Here is a 17,694-nt window from a genome sequence, read left to right as displayed (position 1 = left end):
CCTTCATTACTTTCTCGCATGACACAACTTAAGTGAAATATTACTTTCAAGTGTTTTTATTTATCTAAATAAGACAATGAAAATAGGTTTTCTTATGATATCTCATCAAAATCAAGTGAAATTTGGCTTGTTTTTTATTCTTTAATTCTCAAGGGAATCAATGTTGTGTAAGGTTGCAGTAAAGGCTTTTTCATCTAAATAAGCACTTTTACAGCCTGTATGAGTTTAACTGCACATGTGAATTTAGAAATGATGCTGAAACACAAAGCCTGCAGTGAGAGAAAAATGCTAATCAATGATAATCAATGCCAACAACATTCAAATGACTAACAAACAAACAAGAATAACTAATTTGTTTTGCTGTTCTCTCATCAATTTCCCTGCAGATTTGATGTGGACTTCACTGAAATTCACAGTTTTATGACTCGGTCAGAGGCTGTTTTGCAAAATCCAGAGTTCTCAGTTTCCCGTAAGGAGGGCAGTGTGGCAGACCTCTATGAGAAAGTGCTGGTAGGTAATATTGACATGTTCTGTAGTGATTCAAGATATTAGACTGCAAAGTGTATTATAGTACATTACAATTGTTTTGAACTTTAAAATAATTTTAAGTGTAAGCTTTTTTTTTTTTTTTTTTCCTTCCTTAATAAAAATTAATATAATTCTTAAAATATATAATAAGTATATTCTAATTATGTAAATTAAATGTGTTGAATTGGTGTTTACTGTTTGATTCTTTCTGCCATTTTTGAGGCAATTGACAGGGAAAAGCCAGAAAAATTCAGAAAGTTGCAAGAAGCCACTCGTTCAGCCCAGGCTTTGGTGGATCAACTCAGTAGCGGTAAAAGGGATTATTTTCATATGCACATTAATTTCAGTTTGATTTCCTTGTATAATTCAAAACTTGCCCTTGTTTTCATGTAAAAACAAAAACCCACACAAATATCTCCCATCTTATTTGGAAAGCAATAATCTGCATTTTGCTGCTAATTAAAGTGATAAGATCCAGCATAATGTCAGCTTTATAAATAATAGATAGAGATGTACATCGATGGGACATTTCTTAGCTATTTTGAAAGTCTAAAGCCTTTGGCAGCTTAATTGCCTCAGCAAATGCTGTTTCAATATGCATGAGTCTCATTTATCCTAATGGATCTTTCTCTAAAGATGGTCAGAATTCCGAGGACATCGAGCAAGCGGCTCAGCAGTTACGTGCTCGATGGGTTGATTTCTGCGCTCTCCTAGCCGAAAGGCTGGCGTGGTTGGCCTACCAGACCAAAGTCCTGGCTTTCTACAATCTCTTCCAGCAACTTGAGCAGGCTGTGGTGACCGCTGAGAACTGGCTCAAGGTCCAGTCGCCGCCCGCGTGTGAGCCAGAGCCTCTGAGGATTCAGCTTGAGCGTTGCAGGGTAACCACCAGTGTCTGTCCTTGTGCATGGGGTCTTGTTCCTCTGTAGATTTGTCTTTCAATGTGTGTCTGTTCTGTGTCCATATACAGGGCACAGTCTGTCTTTTCCTGTGTCTGGCCAGGTAATGCACTTTACCCGCTGCATGTGTTCATCTGATCTCATGCAAAAATAAAATAAAATTTAAAAAAAAATGCAATGATGTAGGGGTGGGTACGGAGCCCCGCACATGACATGCAAGAAAAAGAATAAATCATGCGCACGATTTACTATTTCGTTCCCTCGATTTGCTAAATCGTGCAGAAGATTTACTATTTCGTTCCCTCGATTTGCTAAATCGTGCACAGGATTTACTATTTCATTCCCTCAATTTGCTAAATCGTGCACAAGATTTACTTTTTCGTTCCCTTGTTTTGCTAAATTGTGCGCATGATTTACTATTTCGTTCCCCTCGATTTATAAAACATGGGCATGATTTGTAAATCGAGGGAACAAAATAGTAAATTGTGCGCACAAATAAGTAAATCCTGCGCACGATTTAGCCTACTATTTTTTTTTTTTTTTTTTTTTTTTTTTTCTTCCTGCATGTCATGTGCAGGGCTCCGTATGTGGCTGATATAACCAAAATCGCATATCATGATATGACTAATTTTTTTTTCACGATAACAATATATATCACAATATAATTATTTTTGCTTTAAATAAGGTTATGTTATCGACATTTTTGTTACCATTGAAATGTGATAATTCTTGTCACCATTTTCAATACCACAAAAAAACTAATACTAGCCTAAGTAAAAAAAAAAAAAAACAACTCTCAAGCTTACTGAAGACAAGTAAACAGTGATTAAAAAAAGAACAATGAAACTAATTACAAGCATATAGGAAAATAATAGAACAAAGTCACAAATGAAATAGACCCTACCTGAAAAACTTAAAGCACTAGAAATGAGAAAAACTACATAAATTGTATAAAGTAATCAAATGTATTAAAAAACACTGCTTTGTCTTTACTGCTTAAATTAAATAAACATCTGTTCTTATTAAAGTTACAAGTGATTCAGTCAAGAGCAGTGAGAGATTTTCTCTTATTTGTTGTTTGATTAACATTAATGAAGACAAGTACATTTGGATGCTGTCACTTTAAGACCAACTGCACGGATCCAATATACTCATGCGTTTTCTTTCTCAACTGTTTGTTCAATTAAGACATAAATGACTGTTTATTTGCAAAGACATGGTCACTTTGACACATAAGTATGTCTGTTTAACCGATGAAGCCCAATTAGTCGACGAAAAGCACTCAGTTCAGTCCTCACTGCTTTATGAGCAGCGGCTTTATGTGCGCGAGTCTCTCAGACAGCACTGAGAAATAGTCTCTCTGACAGCACAAGCATATAGTGAAATGAGTTGTCTTTCGCTGCTTAATACTTAACGCATGCAAACGATAAGCTTTCGTGAAGCATAGCACAGTAACGTTACGCGACCGTAAAAATCTCTACCAGTTGACAAATTTCTACCGGTAAATCGCCCACCCCTACAATGATGCATTCATGCAGGACATTTGATCATGCCAGACAAGACAAACAACCTTCAGGGTTTTTTTTTTTTTTTCCTTGATCTTTTGAGATAAAAGAGCTTGATTTACTGCATGTCCTTCGAAAGATTCCCAACATTAGAAATATGTTTGTTTTTTTACTTGGTCTCTGAAGTTTAGACATTAACATTATAGGTGGAAAAAAATTATATGAAAAAGTTAACTTCAATCATCTAAATAATTAATATATGTCATGCAAACAGTTTATAAGTTTGAATTTTATTTAAAAGGGCCTACTTTTAAAATTGTATTAAAAAAAAAATGTAGTACATGAGAAGTTAAATGCTTAGTTGTGGGTTCTGAGTTTTGCTGACGGATCCAATATAGTTTCTGCTTTTTGCGACAGGTTCTGAAATAATTCTGTCATTTATGTCAAAAGATCAAGGAAAATCAATTTCAATCAACAATTAGTGTGTAAAATGACCGTTTTTAAGAGGACTCTGGCAGACCTGGCTGGTGAATTTTAGCTGCAGTTAGATTTTATGTAATTTAGCTGTGATTATGGTACTTACATAGGATGATTTAATTGAAAAAAGAGTGCATTTCCACTGTCTGATGGCTGTGGACTAATTTCAGTGGTGTCAACGTGGCCTGTTAGATTAATGAATATGATATAACAGGCCGAGAGACGAGTTGTGTGATTAAAAACGTTGAGTGATCAAAGCTCTGCAGGTTTAAAGTCTCTCTTTGTTCATCTGTTCTTACTACTTTTATCCACAAGTATATCTGTACCTGACAGCTTTCTATATGAACATCTTTCTTGCTTCTGTCTCTTTACCAGATCCTAGTTTCTGTAATGTGTCTTTCAGAAGAGACATGTCTCCCTAAAGACCTTGAGTGTCTGTGATGATTTGATCATTTGATGTGATTAACCCATTCATTATCTTACTATTCCCTAGCCCAGATTTACTGATTTAATGTCTCAGACACACACACGCACACAGGGTTTCAATATTTCATGTCCACGTATCTGGGGGAAAAAAGAAAACTGAGATTCTCATATGGCATCAAGCAGCAATAATATGATTTGTATAAGCTACAACGTTACTATTTTTATTGGATCAATAAAAATACCATTTTTAGTAGAGCTATTTTATTGGCAATTGGGATTTTTAAACAGCATATCATAAATAAACTCTATATCATTTAAGCAAAGAAGGTGCAATGACAGAGTTGTGGAGAGAAAACTCAAAGCAAAAGATGAGATTTTATGAAGTTTTTATTGAGTTTGTGAAGTCTGTAAAAACATTTGCCTCACGACAAAATAATATTCTCTGCATTTGAATCAGCATAGACACTTTGAAGATATGAGTAAAGTTATAAGTTCTAAATATTCATGTTTATTCCCACTTCAGATGACGAGGGCGGACAGCAAAAAGATGGGGCCATTTCCTCCTGCCAGTATTTGTGCTATTATCATGTGATTTAGTTTAAAATGTTACAAGACCTGTGCTTTATTTCATTTCACAGGATGAGATTGCTCGCCTCTCAACTCTACAACCTCAAGTGGACAAGCTGCATGAACAACTTCAGGAGCTGCGGCAGAAAGAAGAGACACCCGTTCTCTTTGATGCTGACATATCTGCCTTCCAAGAGCACTACCACAAAGTCCTCGAGGACCTGAGGGCCAGGGAAAGACAGCTTGTTCTGGGTGAGGGATGTCTAGTGCTATGCTATTTGGGTTAACGTTGAGGGAGTTTAAAAGTGGATCACTCACATACTGTACTATGACAGCATTCATAGGATTCAGACTGCAGTGTGGTCTGGTTTGATCACGTTAGCTTCTGAGCTGGCAGCATTTTCATAAATCTTTCAAATCAACGAGTGTCTCTACCCAATTTATGCTACACAGGCATCTGAAATTTTCATGGCTTTGTTCTAATTTTTACATACTCTCTGGCTTAAAGGTAAGTTTTGTCTAATGAGTTTCTACACAATCCAGAAAGATTCTTAAAACTTAGTCAATTCAAGACACCAGCATGTGTCCACCATATTTCAGTTTTTTTGTGTGTGTGCTGATTGTGTGGGCAAAATCATCAGAATTATTATAACAGAGCTGAGCGTACTTCACTATGAATACTAGCATTTTTGTCCATAACGCGTTATTCAGTGCTGTAATTTGACACTGGCGACTTCCGTGCACGGTGGGCGGAGCCAGTTAATCGATAATGAGAATTGTTGTCGATGATTTTCATTATCTATTATTAGATTATTTTCATTATCGAATAATTGTTGCAGCCCTAGTCCAATGACACATGAAGTGAATCAAAGTATTAAAGGGGCTATGTGTACAATTTTTTCATGTATTAATCACTTTTTATTGCCAATGTGTAAACAACTTGTAATGAAATTTAAAAAACAAGATCTTTGCCAACTTCATAGGTTGTCTATGAAAGCATGTAGACTCATTTTCATATGAAGGACACGGCTTGGGACGTTTTTGCCAGGAAAGTCAAAAGTATGCGATTTTGATAATCGATTAGTTGGCCGATTATTTTTTTTCTATTAATCAGATAAAAATCCTACTTTTATTTTTTTTTTTTTCAAAAAACACTGTATTGCACGTCCTGCTCAAAGCCATTACGCTAATGCATTAGCTTGAAGCTTAAAATAAAGAATTCTCATGTTTTGAACAGCTTTGATCTCGTACCTTTCCCGCAGTACCTCACTCTGTTTCCTCCACTATTTTTAGATGCATTTTTGTCCATAAAAATGCGTTATTCAGTGCTGTAATTTGACGTGATTTGAAGTCTTCCGTGCACGGTGGGCGGAGCCAACTAATCGATAATGAGAATGGTTGTCGATGATTTTCATGATCTATTATTATTGATTTTATCGAATAGTTGTTGCAGCCCTAGTTCAATGACACATGAAGTGAATATTTATACAATGTCCAGGATAATGCCGAAAGAGCTGTTCTGTACTGTAATGTCAATGTGTCATGCAAAGAAAAGGGTTTAATTCAAAATATTCCCACTAGTCACATATAGACTATAGTCTCAAATATACTTTATAATCAAACCATCATAACAGTAGCCTTTCATTTTAATTACTTCATCTGTCGACATGTTGCAGGTGAGCTTGTGTGGACCTATACATATGATCGCTACAATCAGATGCTTTCTTAACTGCAGTTTTCTCACTGCTGCAGTTTTTTTGTGTTTATTTTATTCGAGAGGAAAGCGTGCAGCACATATTAAAATACTCATCTAAATTTTGCTATCGGCAGCATGGGTGGCGTCAGGATGTTTGTTAATAGTATATTGTTGCAAAGGTATTTCTAGCTTTTTTACTTCTAAGCGAAGAAGAACGAAAAAACTTCACCGTGAGTATATTGGGACCTTGAATCACATTCAGGGTACGTTTACACAACAACGATATGCTTAAAATGGAGATGTTTTTACTTTGAGTTTTCCGCATACAGATGACACCATTGTCAAAACGATCCCCATTCACACGAATCTGTGAAAACGACTAAAAACGCTGTAGTCTGCTGGCAGGCCATTAGATGGCGATGAAACACTATAGACTGAACACGTAATACGCATGTGCATGACATCATAGTTTTCACATTCATTCATGTTTTTGTTGTTTACACGGAGACCTTGCGCTTTGAAATCCGTTTTCAAAAGTTTGCGTTGTCAGGTAACCAAAACGCCGTCATGATGTAAATAAACCAAAATGCATAAAAAGTTGAAAACTGTATCATGTAAATAGCCACTCAGTCTCTTGTACGCTATGTGTGCGCAAGTGCGAGCACAAGCAATATGTTGCTGCAGTTCACTTACTGGTGTCTCTAAAAACAAGGGTTTCTGAATTCTTCATTTAGCCTCTTAATAGTAGATTATTTGTGAAAATCAAACATGCAAGAAATGGGGCATTTGTTGGGCTTTGTAAATGATATACATTTGATTTCTGTTGGAAACTGCAGGACTTTGTTGGCAGATATTGTGTAGGTGACTGTGTTCAGACTTGTTTTGTCTTCTTTTCTTTTCTTGTATTAGTCCAGTCTAGTCTTCCACCAGCACGTTATAAGGATGTGATGGCAGCGCTGCTGGCCTGGCTGCAGCAGTGTGAGAATAAACTAGCCATCCCGTCCACAGCAGTGACAGAGTACCCCGTCATGGAGCAGAGGCTCAAAGACATCAAGGTTTGATTTTGATTTATTTTGATTTTTTTTTTTTTTTTTTGAGTTTTTCACATGAGTGGCACCAAGCAAATAGCAAAAATAATTATTGTTTTCAAACAGGTTTCCTGATGATGTTCCTGAATGATATTTAAAAAAAAAAAAATTAAATATTTAGAAATTAATACATTTATTCAGCAAAAACCTGCAAAATTATGCTGAATGGATTTAAACCACTCCCTTCAATGTAAAATGTATGGTGGCCTTAACTACTATGTGGCCTTAACTACTATGTGCTAACATCAAAAAATAAGTACAATGTACTTATTGTGTTCATATTGAATTGCAAAACACTTTTGCAGCTTTTGGGGTGGGATATGGGTAAGGTTAGGGAAAGCTTTGATGGTATGGGTAGGTTTAAGGGTAGGGTTAGGTGTAAGGGATGGGTCAACAGTGTAATTATAAATGTAATTACAGAAATTAATTACAGATGTAATTACATGCAGGTGTTTTTAAAATATAAGTACAATGTAATAACATGTATGTACACAATAAGTACATTGTATTAAATGATTAATTTTCTAAAAAACAATGGTGGTAGCCAAAACATATTTAGAAAATAAAAAAAAATTGCATAAAACTCATACATTGTTTAATTAGCAAAATACCACATATACTAGGTGAATGTGTGCATTTTTTAAATTTGAATAATAATATGAGAAAGGATGATTTTGTGTTAATATTATTGGTATTATTTGTTAAATGTTCATTGTGAACGCCTAATAATATTGGTAATATTAATAACACTAAATGAGTGCCAAAATATTTTGCAGTCAATTCAAGCATCACAGGAGCAGCATCAGGGTGACGTTGATGACCTCAATAAGATGGCCGAGCAGGTGTTCCAGAAAGCACCTCCTGAGATCTGTCAGAAGTACCGGACCGAGCTGGACAATGTGATGGTGCGCTGGAGGCGTGTGTCTGAGCAGCTGGAGGAGAACATCCAGAAGCTGCAGGATCACATGACCAAATTACAGCAGTTCCAGGCACGTGCTGAAACAATATGCTGATGAGGCTTTTCCTCAAATTACACTGGCTCTAGTTTCTCTGTAGCAGACACACTTCACCTACGCCACGCTGGGTGCTTTCCAAGTAGAATGCATTTGAATGCAGGCCACTGGAGATGTTGGCTGTGTCTCAACACCTAGCTGCCTACTCAGAGAGCTTACTATCTTTCTGAGAAAAGTATTTTGTTTAAAGGTTGCTCTTTTTTTAATCTCAGGTGACTATTCTGGGTTTCATATAAATTAAGCTCAATTGATAGCATTTGTAAATTGTAGTAATTTGTCACTTGTTTTTGTTTTTTTTGGCGGTGAGGTGCTTACAGTGGAAGTGAATGAGGCCATTTTTCAGAGGATTTAAAAGCATAAATGTGAAGCTTGGAATTTTATAAAACACTTACATTCTTTTGTTAATACATGTGTGCTATTTGAGCTGTTTATTTTATAAATGACCTTATTTAAGGTCATTTAAGGGTTTAAGGCATTTCCATGTCAACAAAGTTGTAAAATTGGTTATACTGTAACTTTACGCAGAAAAGGTTAATATTTTTTTTTCTTTTTTTTAAACACACATACTGTTTACACCTTGTGTCTCTTGTGACTTTTGAAACTGAGTATTTTAACTTTTACAGATTTACATTATGGATTTCCTTAGACTCAAACAGTAGAGAATAGCACTAGCAACACCAAGGTCATGGGTTCAATTCCCAGGCAAAAGAAGATCTTATAAAATGTAAATGTGTACCTTGAATGCAATGGAAGTTGCTTTGGATAAAAGTGTCTGCCAAGTTAATAAATGTAAATGTATGCCACAAGTGCTTTCTATTGAGCTTAAAGGGTTAGTTCACACAAAAATGAAATTTCTGTCATTAATCACTCGCCCTCATGTTGTTCCAAACCTGTAAGACTTTTGTTCATCTTCGGAACACAAATTAAGATATTTTTGATGAATTCCGAGGTGTTTTTTTTTTTTTTTTTTTTTTTAATCTCAGATAGAAAGAAATGAAATTACCACATTCAAGGTCCAGAAATCATTAAAATAGTCAACGTGACTACAGTGGTTTAATCTTAATGTTATGAAGCGACGAGAATACAAAAATAACGACTTTATTCAACAATTTCCCCTCTACCCTGTCATTCTCTTACGCAGTTTACATTGAAGACACAGTGCAGTGCTTGCATATTCTATGTCAGAATGTCGACTCAGTATTGGCCGGCTCCTGCGTCAGCATCACACACATGCATCGTGGTGCTAACGTGAACAGTGTCGGCCAATACTGAGCCGGCATTTGGACATAAACACGGAAGTGCTGCACTGCGTCAACTGCGTAGGAGAATGACAGAGAAGAAGAGAAGAAATTGTTCAATGAAGTTATTTTTGTTTAGTTTTTTCACACAGAAAGTATTCTCGTCGCTTCATAACATTAAGTTTAAACCATTGTAGTCACGTTGACTATTTTAACGATGTCTTTACTACTTTTCTGGGCCTTGAATGTGATAATTTCATTGCTTTCTATGGGAGATCAAAAAAAAACTTTTCAGAATTCATCAAAAATATCTTAATTTGTGTTCTGAAGATGAACAAAGGTTTTGCAGGTTTGGAACGACATGAGGGTGAGTAATTAATGACAGAAATTTCATTTTTGGATGAACTGACCCTATAATTTGTTTTGAACCCTGAATATTCCTTTAATGGACTTGTTATATTTAATTAAAGTAGCAACTTCAACTCAGGTGTTTATCCTGAAGTACCTTTAACAAAAATAAATTTCTATGGGTTGTGTATCATAAAAACGTACCAGAAAATGTAACTGCATATTTTGATAGAGCATCATTTTATCCAATGGTAGAATGACACAAAGACTCTCCAGAAGTGGATGGCAGAGGTGGACGTTTTCCTGAATGAGGAATGGCCAGCTCTGGGAGATGCAGAGGCTTTGGAGAAACAGTTGGAACAGTGCACGGTGAGGACAGTCTTTATTTATTTAGCAATAAAAACTAAGTTTGTGTTCCCAAACTTGGAATGAAACTCCAGATGCCATACTGATCTAGAGCAAGATGTGCTAAAATAAAAACAGTGATCTAAAAAAACTTACCATTGTATTTCACAAACATGGCCCAAAAATTAAAATTCAGAAGAGGGTGCTTTTTATGCAGAGGCAAAGCGAAGCCTAAATGAAAGCATTGGTCTGGAAGAGGAAGAACTGTTTCTCATTAAGATGAAATCTGCAAAAATATGTTGTTGGGAGACCTGCTAATATAGCCGCAGCGGCGGTTGGATAAGCCGTAAAGCCATTGGGACCTGACTCAGTAAAGACCCTGCCTTCTTTTTTCACACCGTGGCAGGAAATGATTTTTCATATAACATGTCATGAAAACTGTAGCTTAAACATGAAATTACATTTCTCAAAATGCATTTCAATATTTTTGTGCCCTATGGTAAGTTAGCTGTAATAATGGCGACAGCTTCACTTCTATCTAGTAGAATTGGGTCGATGCATTGCCATGACCTGGTTTTAGGATGGCCAAGACCATCTATTTCAAACATTCTGTTTTGATTTGCCAGGCTCTTGTGAATGACATCCACACTGTCCAACCAAGTCTGAACGGCATCAATGAGGTGGGACTGGCCTTGAAAAGGGAAGCTGAGGCACCGTTTGCCATCAAAATACAGAAGATGCTTGATGAGCTCAATGCTCAGTGGGAGCTCATTTGCAAACAGGTAATTAACATGCCACATGGGCTTACGGTGCATTATACTAATTAATTACGAAGTGAGGTGCAATTTAGTCATCTTAAAAAGCCCACGCATACCATTTTCGCACCTAGGCAATATCTATGTGAAACTTTTTGATGTTGTTAGAATATTGCCTGCAGTTTCAGGTAGATGTTAAAACAAAAATGAACTGTGGTGTTGTTGGTCCTCAGGCTTATGCAAAGAAATCAGCCCTGAAAGGAGGGCTGGATATGACTGTGAGTTTGAGGAAGGAGATGCAGGAAATGCAGGAGTGGATCACTCAGGCCGAGGAAGAGTACCTGGAACGAGACTTCCAGTACAAAACACCTGAGGAGCTCCATAAAGCTGTGGAGGAGCTGAAGGTTTGTTCTTCAGTGGAAACTTTTGTTGCTCAGAAAACGTAATAGAGTAGTCTCTTGTCAGTGATGTCTTACGTATAACAATTTGGATAAAGTAAAAGTGTAATATATATAAGTAAAATATATATATATAAACACACAGCTAAATATTACATTTTTGGTCAATTAAATTCATAAAAAATGTATGGTGGGAGAGTATTTAAATGAATCATGCAAGGTGGTTTACTAAGGTTTGCGCTGGTCAATTTACTGGTATTTGCACCATTATGTACCTCCAAAAAAAATTAAAAATAAATCATGTCTAAGACCAGACGCTAATTTGCGCTGTTCTTGGTAGATTGCATTTGTCATTTTGGAAATGATCAGGCTGCGTTCATTAATTTGCTCATCTTCAGTAGATCACGCGCATAACCTTCCACTCCCATAGGCGCTTTTTTGGATTCGCGTTCTCACGCTAATTTGCCCTGTTTAGTAAATCTGGCCTATAATTTCTACAAAGAACTGAATATGAGTCGAATAAATTGTCAAAATGTTGACATTTTTAATTGTTGGATACTGTAGGGCCATTGAGGTGTACCAAGCCAAAATCAACATTTTAAGGGGAAGACAGACATTGTTTTTCTACTTTTCATGCTGTGTTAATTTTATGTTCGATAATAGCTTATCTAACACATCTAATCTCACTAGAGAACATGGGTTTTGTGCCTTTATTTCTTTTAAGAACAGTCAAGGGACACCAATTTGTACCCCATTCATTGAAAATGCCAAGACAACAAGGTTTAAAGAAAAGAAAAACAAACATTTTTTTCTGAGGAAAAGAGTGTCAGTGAAGCTCCCCAGACAGTTTTCATGATAGCAGACGACTGACACCTAGACAACTGAGATATGTTCATTTCCTAACAGGTGCCGTCTCAGTGCACGGATGCTTTTCACCTCTGTCTGATCCTGTTGCTTTGTGCTTTTTCTGAAGTAAATGGGGCACATTTTTGCTTAACTTTCCAAGCTCAACAGTGAACAGCAGGGATCTTTCTGTCTTGTATTCTCTCTGCTCCAGTGCCAAGCTTAGCTTAACAACAAACAGAGGCTTAAGAGAATGCTGATGTTCACTAACCTAGGTGGAAACATCTGAATGCTCTCATAATCTCCTCTCCTCTCTCCCACTCAGCGGGCTCAAGAGGAAGTCCATCAAAAGGAAACAAAGGTGAAGCTACTGACGGATAAAGTCACCAATTTCATTTCAAAGGCTCCTCCCGTGGCCCATGATGCCCTGAAGGCAGAATTGGATGTTTTGACTTCTAACTACCAGCGACTGTGCAGCAGACTCGATGGAAAATGCAAGACTTTAGAGGTGAGCTTGATATTGTGCCAGTGATGGGCTTGTGCTCAGGAGTCAGATAGTGTCTAGTTCATTGACATTTATTCATTTGGCAGACACTTTCATCCAAAGCAACTTAAAGTCCTTTTAAGGTTTACATTTTATCAGTGTGTGTGCGCATTCCCTGGGAATCAATCCCGTGGCTTTGATGTTACTTGCACTTGGCTTTTTCAGTTCAAACCACGAACGTGGTTCTTCTAACATTCTATCAAATTCTCGGGACACTGGCCCAATGTGAAATGTTTGATTAAACACACACATCTGTCCATTTCTCTTGGCTGTTGTAGGAGGTGTGGGCATGCTGGTGTGAGCTGCTATCTTATTTGGATTTGGAGAATGCCTGGATGGACCTACTGGAGAAGAAACTTGATGAAACAGAAAGCCTTCAAGGAGGTGTAGAGGAAATAGAAGAAGCTTTGACTGTGAGTGTTTAAAATCTTTAAGATGAACTTCATAGATAAAATGAGACTGTTTACTAAAACAGGTAGCATTTTGAAAGCCAGGTTAATATTTTAAAGGAATATAGTTTTTGATCTGGTCCTAACAAGTGTTGTGGAATGTTACTTTTAAAAGTAATGCATTACAATATTGCATTACTCCCTAAAAAGTAACTAATTGTGTTACTTAGTTACTTTTTATGAAAAGTAAAGCATTACATTACTTTCGCGTAACTTTTTGTTACCTGGGCTGGGCTTGCTTGTTTGTTCAATAACAACAAAAAAAGTTCCTTTTTTGGCAAATGTAAAGGCCCTTTCACACCAAAAGTGAAATGAATAAGCCTCAGGCTGAAGGAAAGGCATATTTACACCTGTACAGTAGAGGGCGCAGCTTAAACAAATCTTTCAGCTGTGCTGCCATTCTGGATAAAAGAATAATAGGATACAGGAGAAGGAAGTTCAACACTCTTATTTCTAAATCTAATCTAAAGTAATTTTTATTTGATGTTTATCTGCTTACCCCCAGCGTATCCAAGATGTAGGTGACTTTGTTTCTTCAGCAGAACACAAATTATGATTTTTACCTCCAACCGCTGCCGTCTGTCAGTCTTATAATGCCAGTGGATGGGAACTCGTACAATAAGAGTCTAAAACACTTCCATAGACAAATCCAAATTAAACCCTGCGGCTCATGACAGCACACTGGTAGTCTAAGACTTGAAACGATCGGTTTGTGCGAGAAACCAAACAGTATTTATATCATTTATATCACCTCTAAAACACCACAATGTCCAACTGCATTCATCACTCGATTCGTGAGGTCTGATCGCTCTCTGACAGCGGCAGTGATGTCTCGTGCACATACTTCAATGAGCGCGAGACATCACTGCCACTGTCAGAGCGCGAACAGACATCACCAAGCGAATGCTTTCTACTGAAGAAACAGACACCTACATCTTGGATGCTCTGGGGGTAAGCAAATAAACATCAAATTTTCATTTTTGGGTGAACTCTCCCTTTAATATGGTTGAATTAGATCACTGAAGGTCAGCAGCAAAGACATTGGTTAATAAAGTGAAATTAAATACAAATAATTGTATATAAAGTATATTTGTGTAGTCTAATGTAGTTAATTATAGGTGTGCATACAATTGAGATTGCGTTTCACTGTTTTTATTAATTTTGAGGAATACTGAATACTATTTTTGTGCAAGTGAGATGAGTAAATGCATGTTCACATTTAGTCTAGAACTACAATAACCATCATGTTTAGTACAGCACACACAACACCTCTGGGACAGGAGAGCTGTCAGTCAATAAATGTGAAAAAGTAACTTGCATTACTTATTTGAAAAAGTAACTTAGATATTTTGTTGTAAATTAAAAAAGTAATGCATTACTTTACTAGTTGCTTGTAAAAGTAATGTGATTACGTAACTCAAGTTATTTGTAATGAGTTACCCCAACACTGGTCCTCACATGAGGATGTCATATTTCTTCAGAAACTTGGAATATTGTGCCTGAGTCATATGGCCTTTGTCCTTTTTATTGCTTGACAGCCTGTGGTCACTGTGAAAAGAGCTGCAAAAATAAATTTCCTTTTGTGTCACACTGTTAAAATGGGAGCGTATAGGTTTAGAATGACATGAGGGTGAGTAAATGATGACACAATTTTCATTTTGGGTTAGAGTTTGGCTTGGAAAGGTCACTCTGTCCCAGAGGAAAATAGTGTTGTTAAGAGGTTGTTCTTTTATATTGCAGGAGACTAACTTAAATGCCATTCTCATTGGAGCTTCCACTTTGCGAGTTGTGCGTTTCCCAAACTGGGGGAACTGCAGGGGGTTTGTGAGTTGATGAAGAAATAATAATTAATTAAATTTACTGGAAAATTCAAATAAATAAATGGGACTGCACAATTTATCAAAATAAAACTGAAATCACTATATTGTTTGTATTTAGATTTAAACATAGAGATAGTTTTCATATGAGATGAAATGTCAAACCGCGGTTCAAATTGCAATCACAATGGCCTTTATGACAAAATAAACACAATTTATTTTAATAAAGTTATTACAAATAAATTAGGCTACACAATTAATCGAAATAAACCTGAAGTCACAATATAGTTTCTATATAATTTTACATATAGAGATATATTGTTTTCATATGAGGTAAAATGTCAAATCACAGAAATTGCAATCACAATATATGACAAAATAAATGCAATATAATTTTTTGGTCAACATGTGCAGCCCTATATGTAGATAATATTAAAAAAAAAATCCCTCTGAGTTTGTAAAAGGGACTGCAGGGGTTTTGTGAGTTGATGAAAAGCTAATAATTGTGAAATTATGTCAGTTTATATATTGTTTTCGATATATATGTATAGTTATCATATGAGATTAAAATGTCTTATCGCAGTTCAAATAGCAGTCACACTATATGACAAAATAAACAATATAATTTTTTGGCCAAGTTGTGCAGCGCTGTATATGAATAATTTTAAAATTAAAATAAAACACATAAAAAAAAGAATTAAATATTTTATCTTTATCATACTTAAATGTCATATGACCATTAACAGACATCAGATAATATGTGAACATGCAAAGGTTTGTTAAATATAATATTAAAATATTAACTTAAATTCTCTGGGGTTACTTTAGCTAAATATTTTACATCTGAGGGTTTGGCTAACAAAAAAAGTTTGGGAACCCCTGCTGTAGACAAGGGTCTTTTACTCGGGAGACTCAGAAACAAAATTGAGAAGTTGGAGACTTTAGCAAAACATTTAGTGATTTAGCAGATGCTTCTAAATAAAATTGTTTGAAAAATGAGGAATGCTACCAGAACAGACTCCATTTGCTGCCTAGGAGAATATTCGAGATATTAAATGGATCTCATTTGTGATTTTTCTTTCTTACGAGCTAATACATGCATAGTCATACCAAAAATTAAATCTTGCAGCATCACCATGGCAAGCAAGCACCTTTTGAGTTTCATGTTGAAAACGACATCCAAATCATTGGTATTAAAGTGGTTTCTCATTCTCTACAGTCCTTAGACACAATGATTAGAGAGCATCCTGAATATAACCGCAACCAGATCCGTGAATTAGCCCAGACCCTTATGGATGGCAGAGTCCTCGATGAGCTCATACACAAAAAAGTGGAGGACTACAACACACGCTGGGATGAACTAATGCAAAGGGTAGGAACTTAAAATGATTCAGTTTTATTGTTTCAACTGAAAACGTAGATGTATTCATTGGATTTTCTCATACATTGATTTACTTCCGCTTTCTGATGTCAATAACAGGCTTTACAAAGGCGACAGCAGCTGGAGAAGAGCCTGCAGTGGGCCCAGGAGAATGACAAAACCCTACGCCTTATTCAGGACTCTCTGAACACCACTGACCGACATTTGACTGCTTACATAGCAGATGGCATAGATGCTGCACAGTTACCTCAGGAGGCACAGGTATTCATATTGTCTCACATATGGGACAAATAAACATCTATCTGTCTGTGTGTCTGTTTATCTATCTATCTATCTATCTATCTATCTATCTATCTATCTAATCTATCTATCTATCTATCTATCTATCTATCTATCTATCTATCTATCTATCTATCTATCTATCTATCTATCTATCTATCTATCTATCTATCTATCTATCTATCTATCTATCTATCTATCTATCTATCTATCTATCTATCTATCTATCTATCTATCTATCTATCTATCTATCTATCTATCTATCTATCTATCTATCTATCTATCTATCTATCTATCTATCTATCTCTAATGTAGTTAAAAAAGTAAAGAAATAAATTATCTCATTTAACAGAAAATACAAGCTGAGTTGAATGGTCATGAAGTGACTCTTGATGACATGAAGAAAAAGGCTGTTGAGGTTGACGCATCAGAGAAAGTGATTGGAGAGATTGATGCGACATATGTAAGAGTAACAGATCATATAATTTCAAGTAGCTGAATTTTTGTCTTGTTGCTAGATCATTCATGCATGAATACATTTATCAAATAATAAGTAATCAAATACCTGTTAACAAATGCCAGTTTTTGTGTGTCTGTTTAGGATAAACTATTGCAAGTTAAAGGCAAGTTCCGGCTTTTTCAAAAGCCAGCCAACTTTGATCAGAGGTTGAGGGAATGTGAGCGAGTGCTAGAAGAAGTGAAAGGGAAGCTAGCAGTGCTGAGTATTCGGAGTGTGGAGCAGGAGGTCGTACAGTCACAGTTGGAGCAGTGTATGGTGGGTAATATAGGGTGCTTGGTAATTTAATAGATTTTACCCATTTTTTTTTTTTTTATGAATACACCAATTGTTAAAGGGGACCTATTATGCCCTATTTAACAAGATGTAAAATTAGTCTCTGATGTCCCCTGAGTGTGTATGTTAAGTTTTAGCTCAAAATACCCCACAGATAATTTTTATAGCATGTTAAAATTGCCACTTTTAGTGGTTGAGCAAAAACGAGCCGTTTCAGTGCGGTCCCTTTAAATGCAAATGAGCTGCTGCACTGTCCTAAGAGGGCGGAGCTTCAAGAGCTGATTCTCCGGTGTCAGGAGTCAGTCAGG

The 17,694-nt window shown here is 36.2% G+C and overlaps 1 protein-coding gene across 15 annotated transcripts in view; it reads left to right on the top strand.

Annotated features, from left to right (window-relative positions):
• dmd (dystrophin) overlaps window positions 1-17,694 on the top strand; it is a 134,721-nt gene that overhangs the window by 39,404 nt on the left and 77,623 nt on the right. For 14 of the 15 annotated variants that reach the window (XR_010896564.1, XR_010896566.1, XR_010896568.1 and 11 more), the window contains 15 exons: window positions 387-510; window positions 751-838; window positions 1,165-1,406; window positions 4,471-4,651; window positions 7,005-7,150; window positions 7,960-8,172; window positions 10,038-10,151; window positions 10,754-10,909; window positions 11,116-11,286; window positions 12,449-12,631; window positions 12,946-13,080; window positions 16,153-16,305; window positions 16,414-16,575; window positions 16,946-17,056; window positions 17,195-17,368. Coding sequence is in view for 10 of the 15 variants with exons in the window: in XM_067402505.1 (XP_067258606.1) it covers window positions 387-510; window positions 751-838; window positions 1,165-1,406; window positions 4,471-4,651; window positions 7,005-7,150; window positions 7,960-8,172; window positions 10,038-10,151; window positions 10,754-10,909; window positions 11,116-11,286; window positions 12,449-12,631; window positions 12,946-13,080; window positions 16,153-16,305; window positions 16,414-16,575; window positions 16,946-17,056; window positions 17,195-17,368 (2,353 nt within the window). In the remaining 5 variants the exon portion in view is untranslated. Of the gene's footprint in view, window positions 1-386; window positions 511-750; window positions 839-1,164; window positions 1,407-4,470; window positions 4,652-7,004; window positions 7,151-7,959; window positions 8,173-10,037; window positions 10,152-10,753; window positions 10,910-11,115; window positions 11,287-12,448; window positions 12,632-12,945; window positions 13,081-16,152; window positions 16,306-16,413; window positions 16,576-16,908; window positions 17,057-17,194; window positions 17,369-17,694 lie in introns of those variants that run through there. The other variant, XM_067402514.1, reaches the window with a different exon arrangement.

Source organism: Chanodichthys erythropterus, chromosome 12 (genome assembly GCF_024489055.1).
Source record: "Chanodichthys erythropterus isolate Z2021 chromosome 12, ASM2448905v1, whole genome shotgun sequence".
Lineage (NCBI taxonomy): Eukaryota > Metazoa > Chordata > Actinopteri > Cypriniformes > Xenocyprididae > Chanodichthys > Chanodichthys erythropterus.
This window is presented reverse-complemented; position numbering and strand designations above follow the sequence as displayed.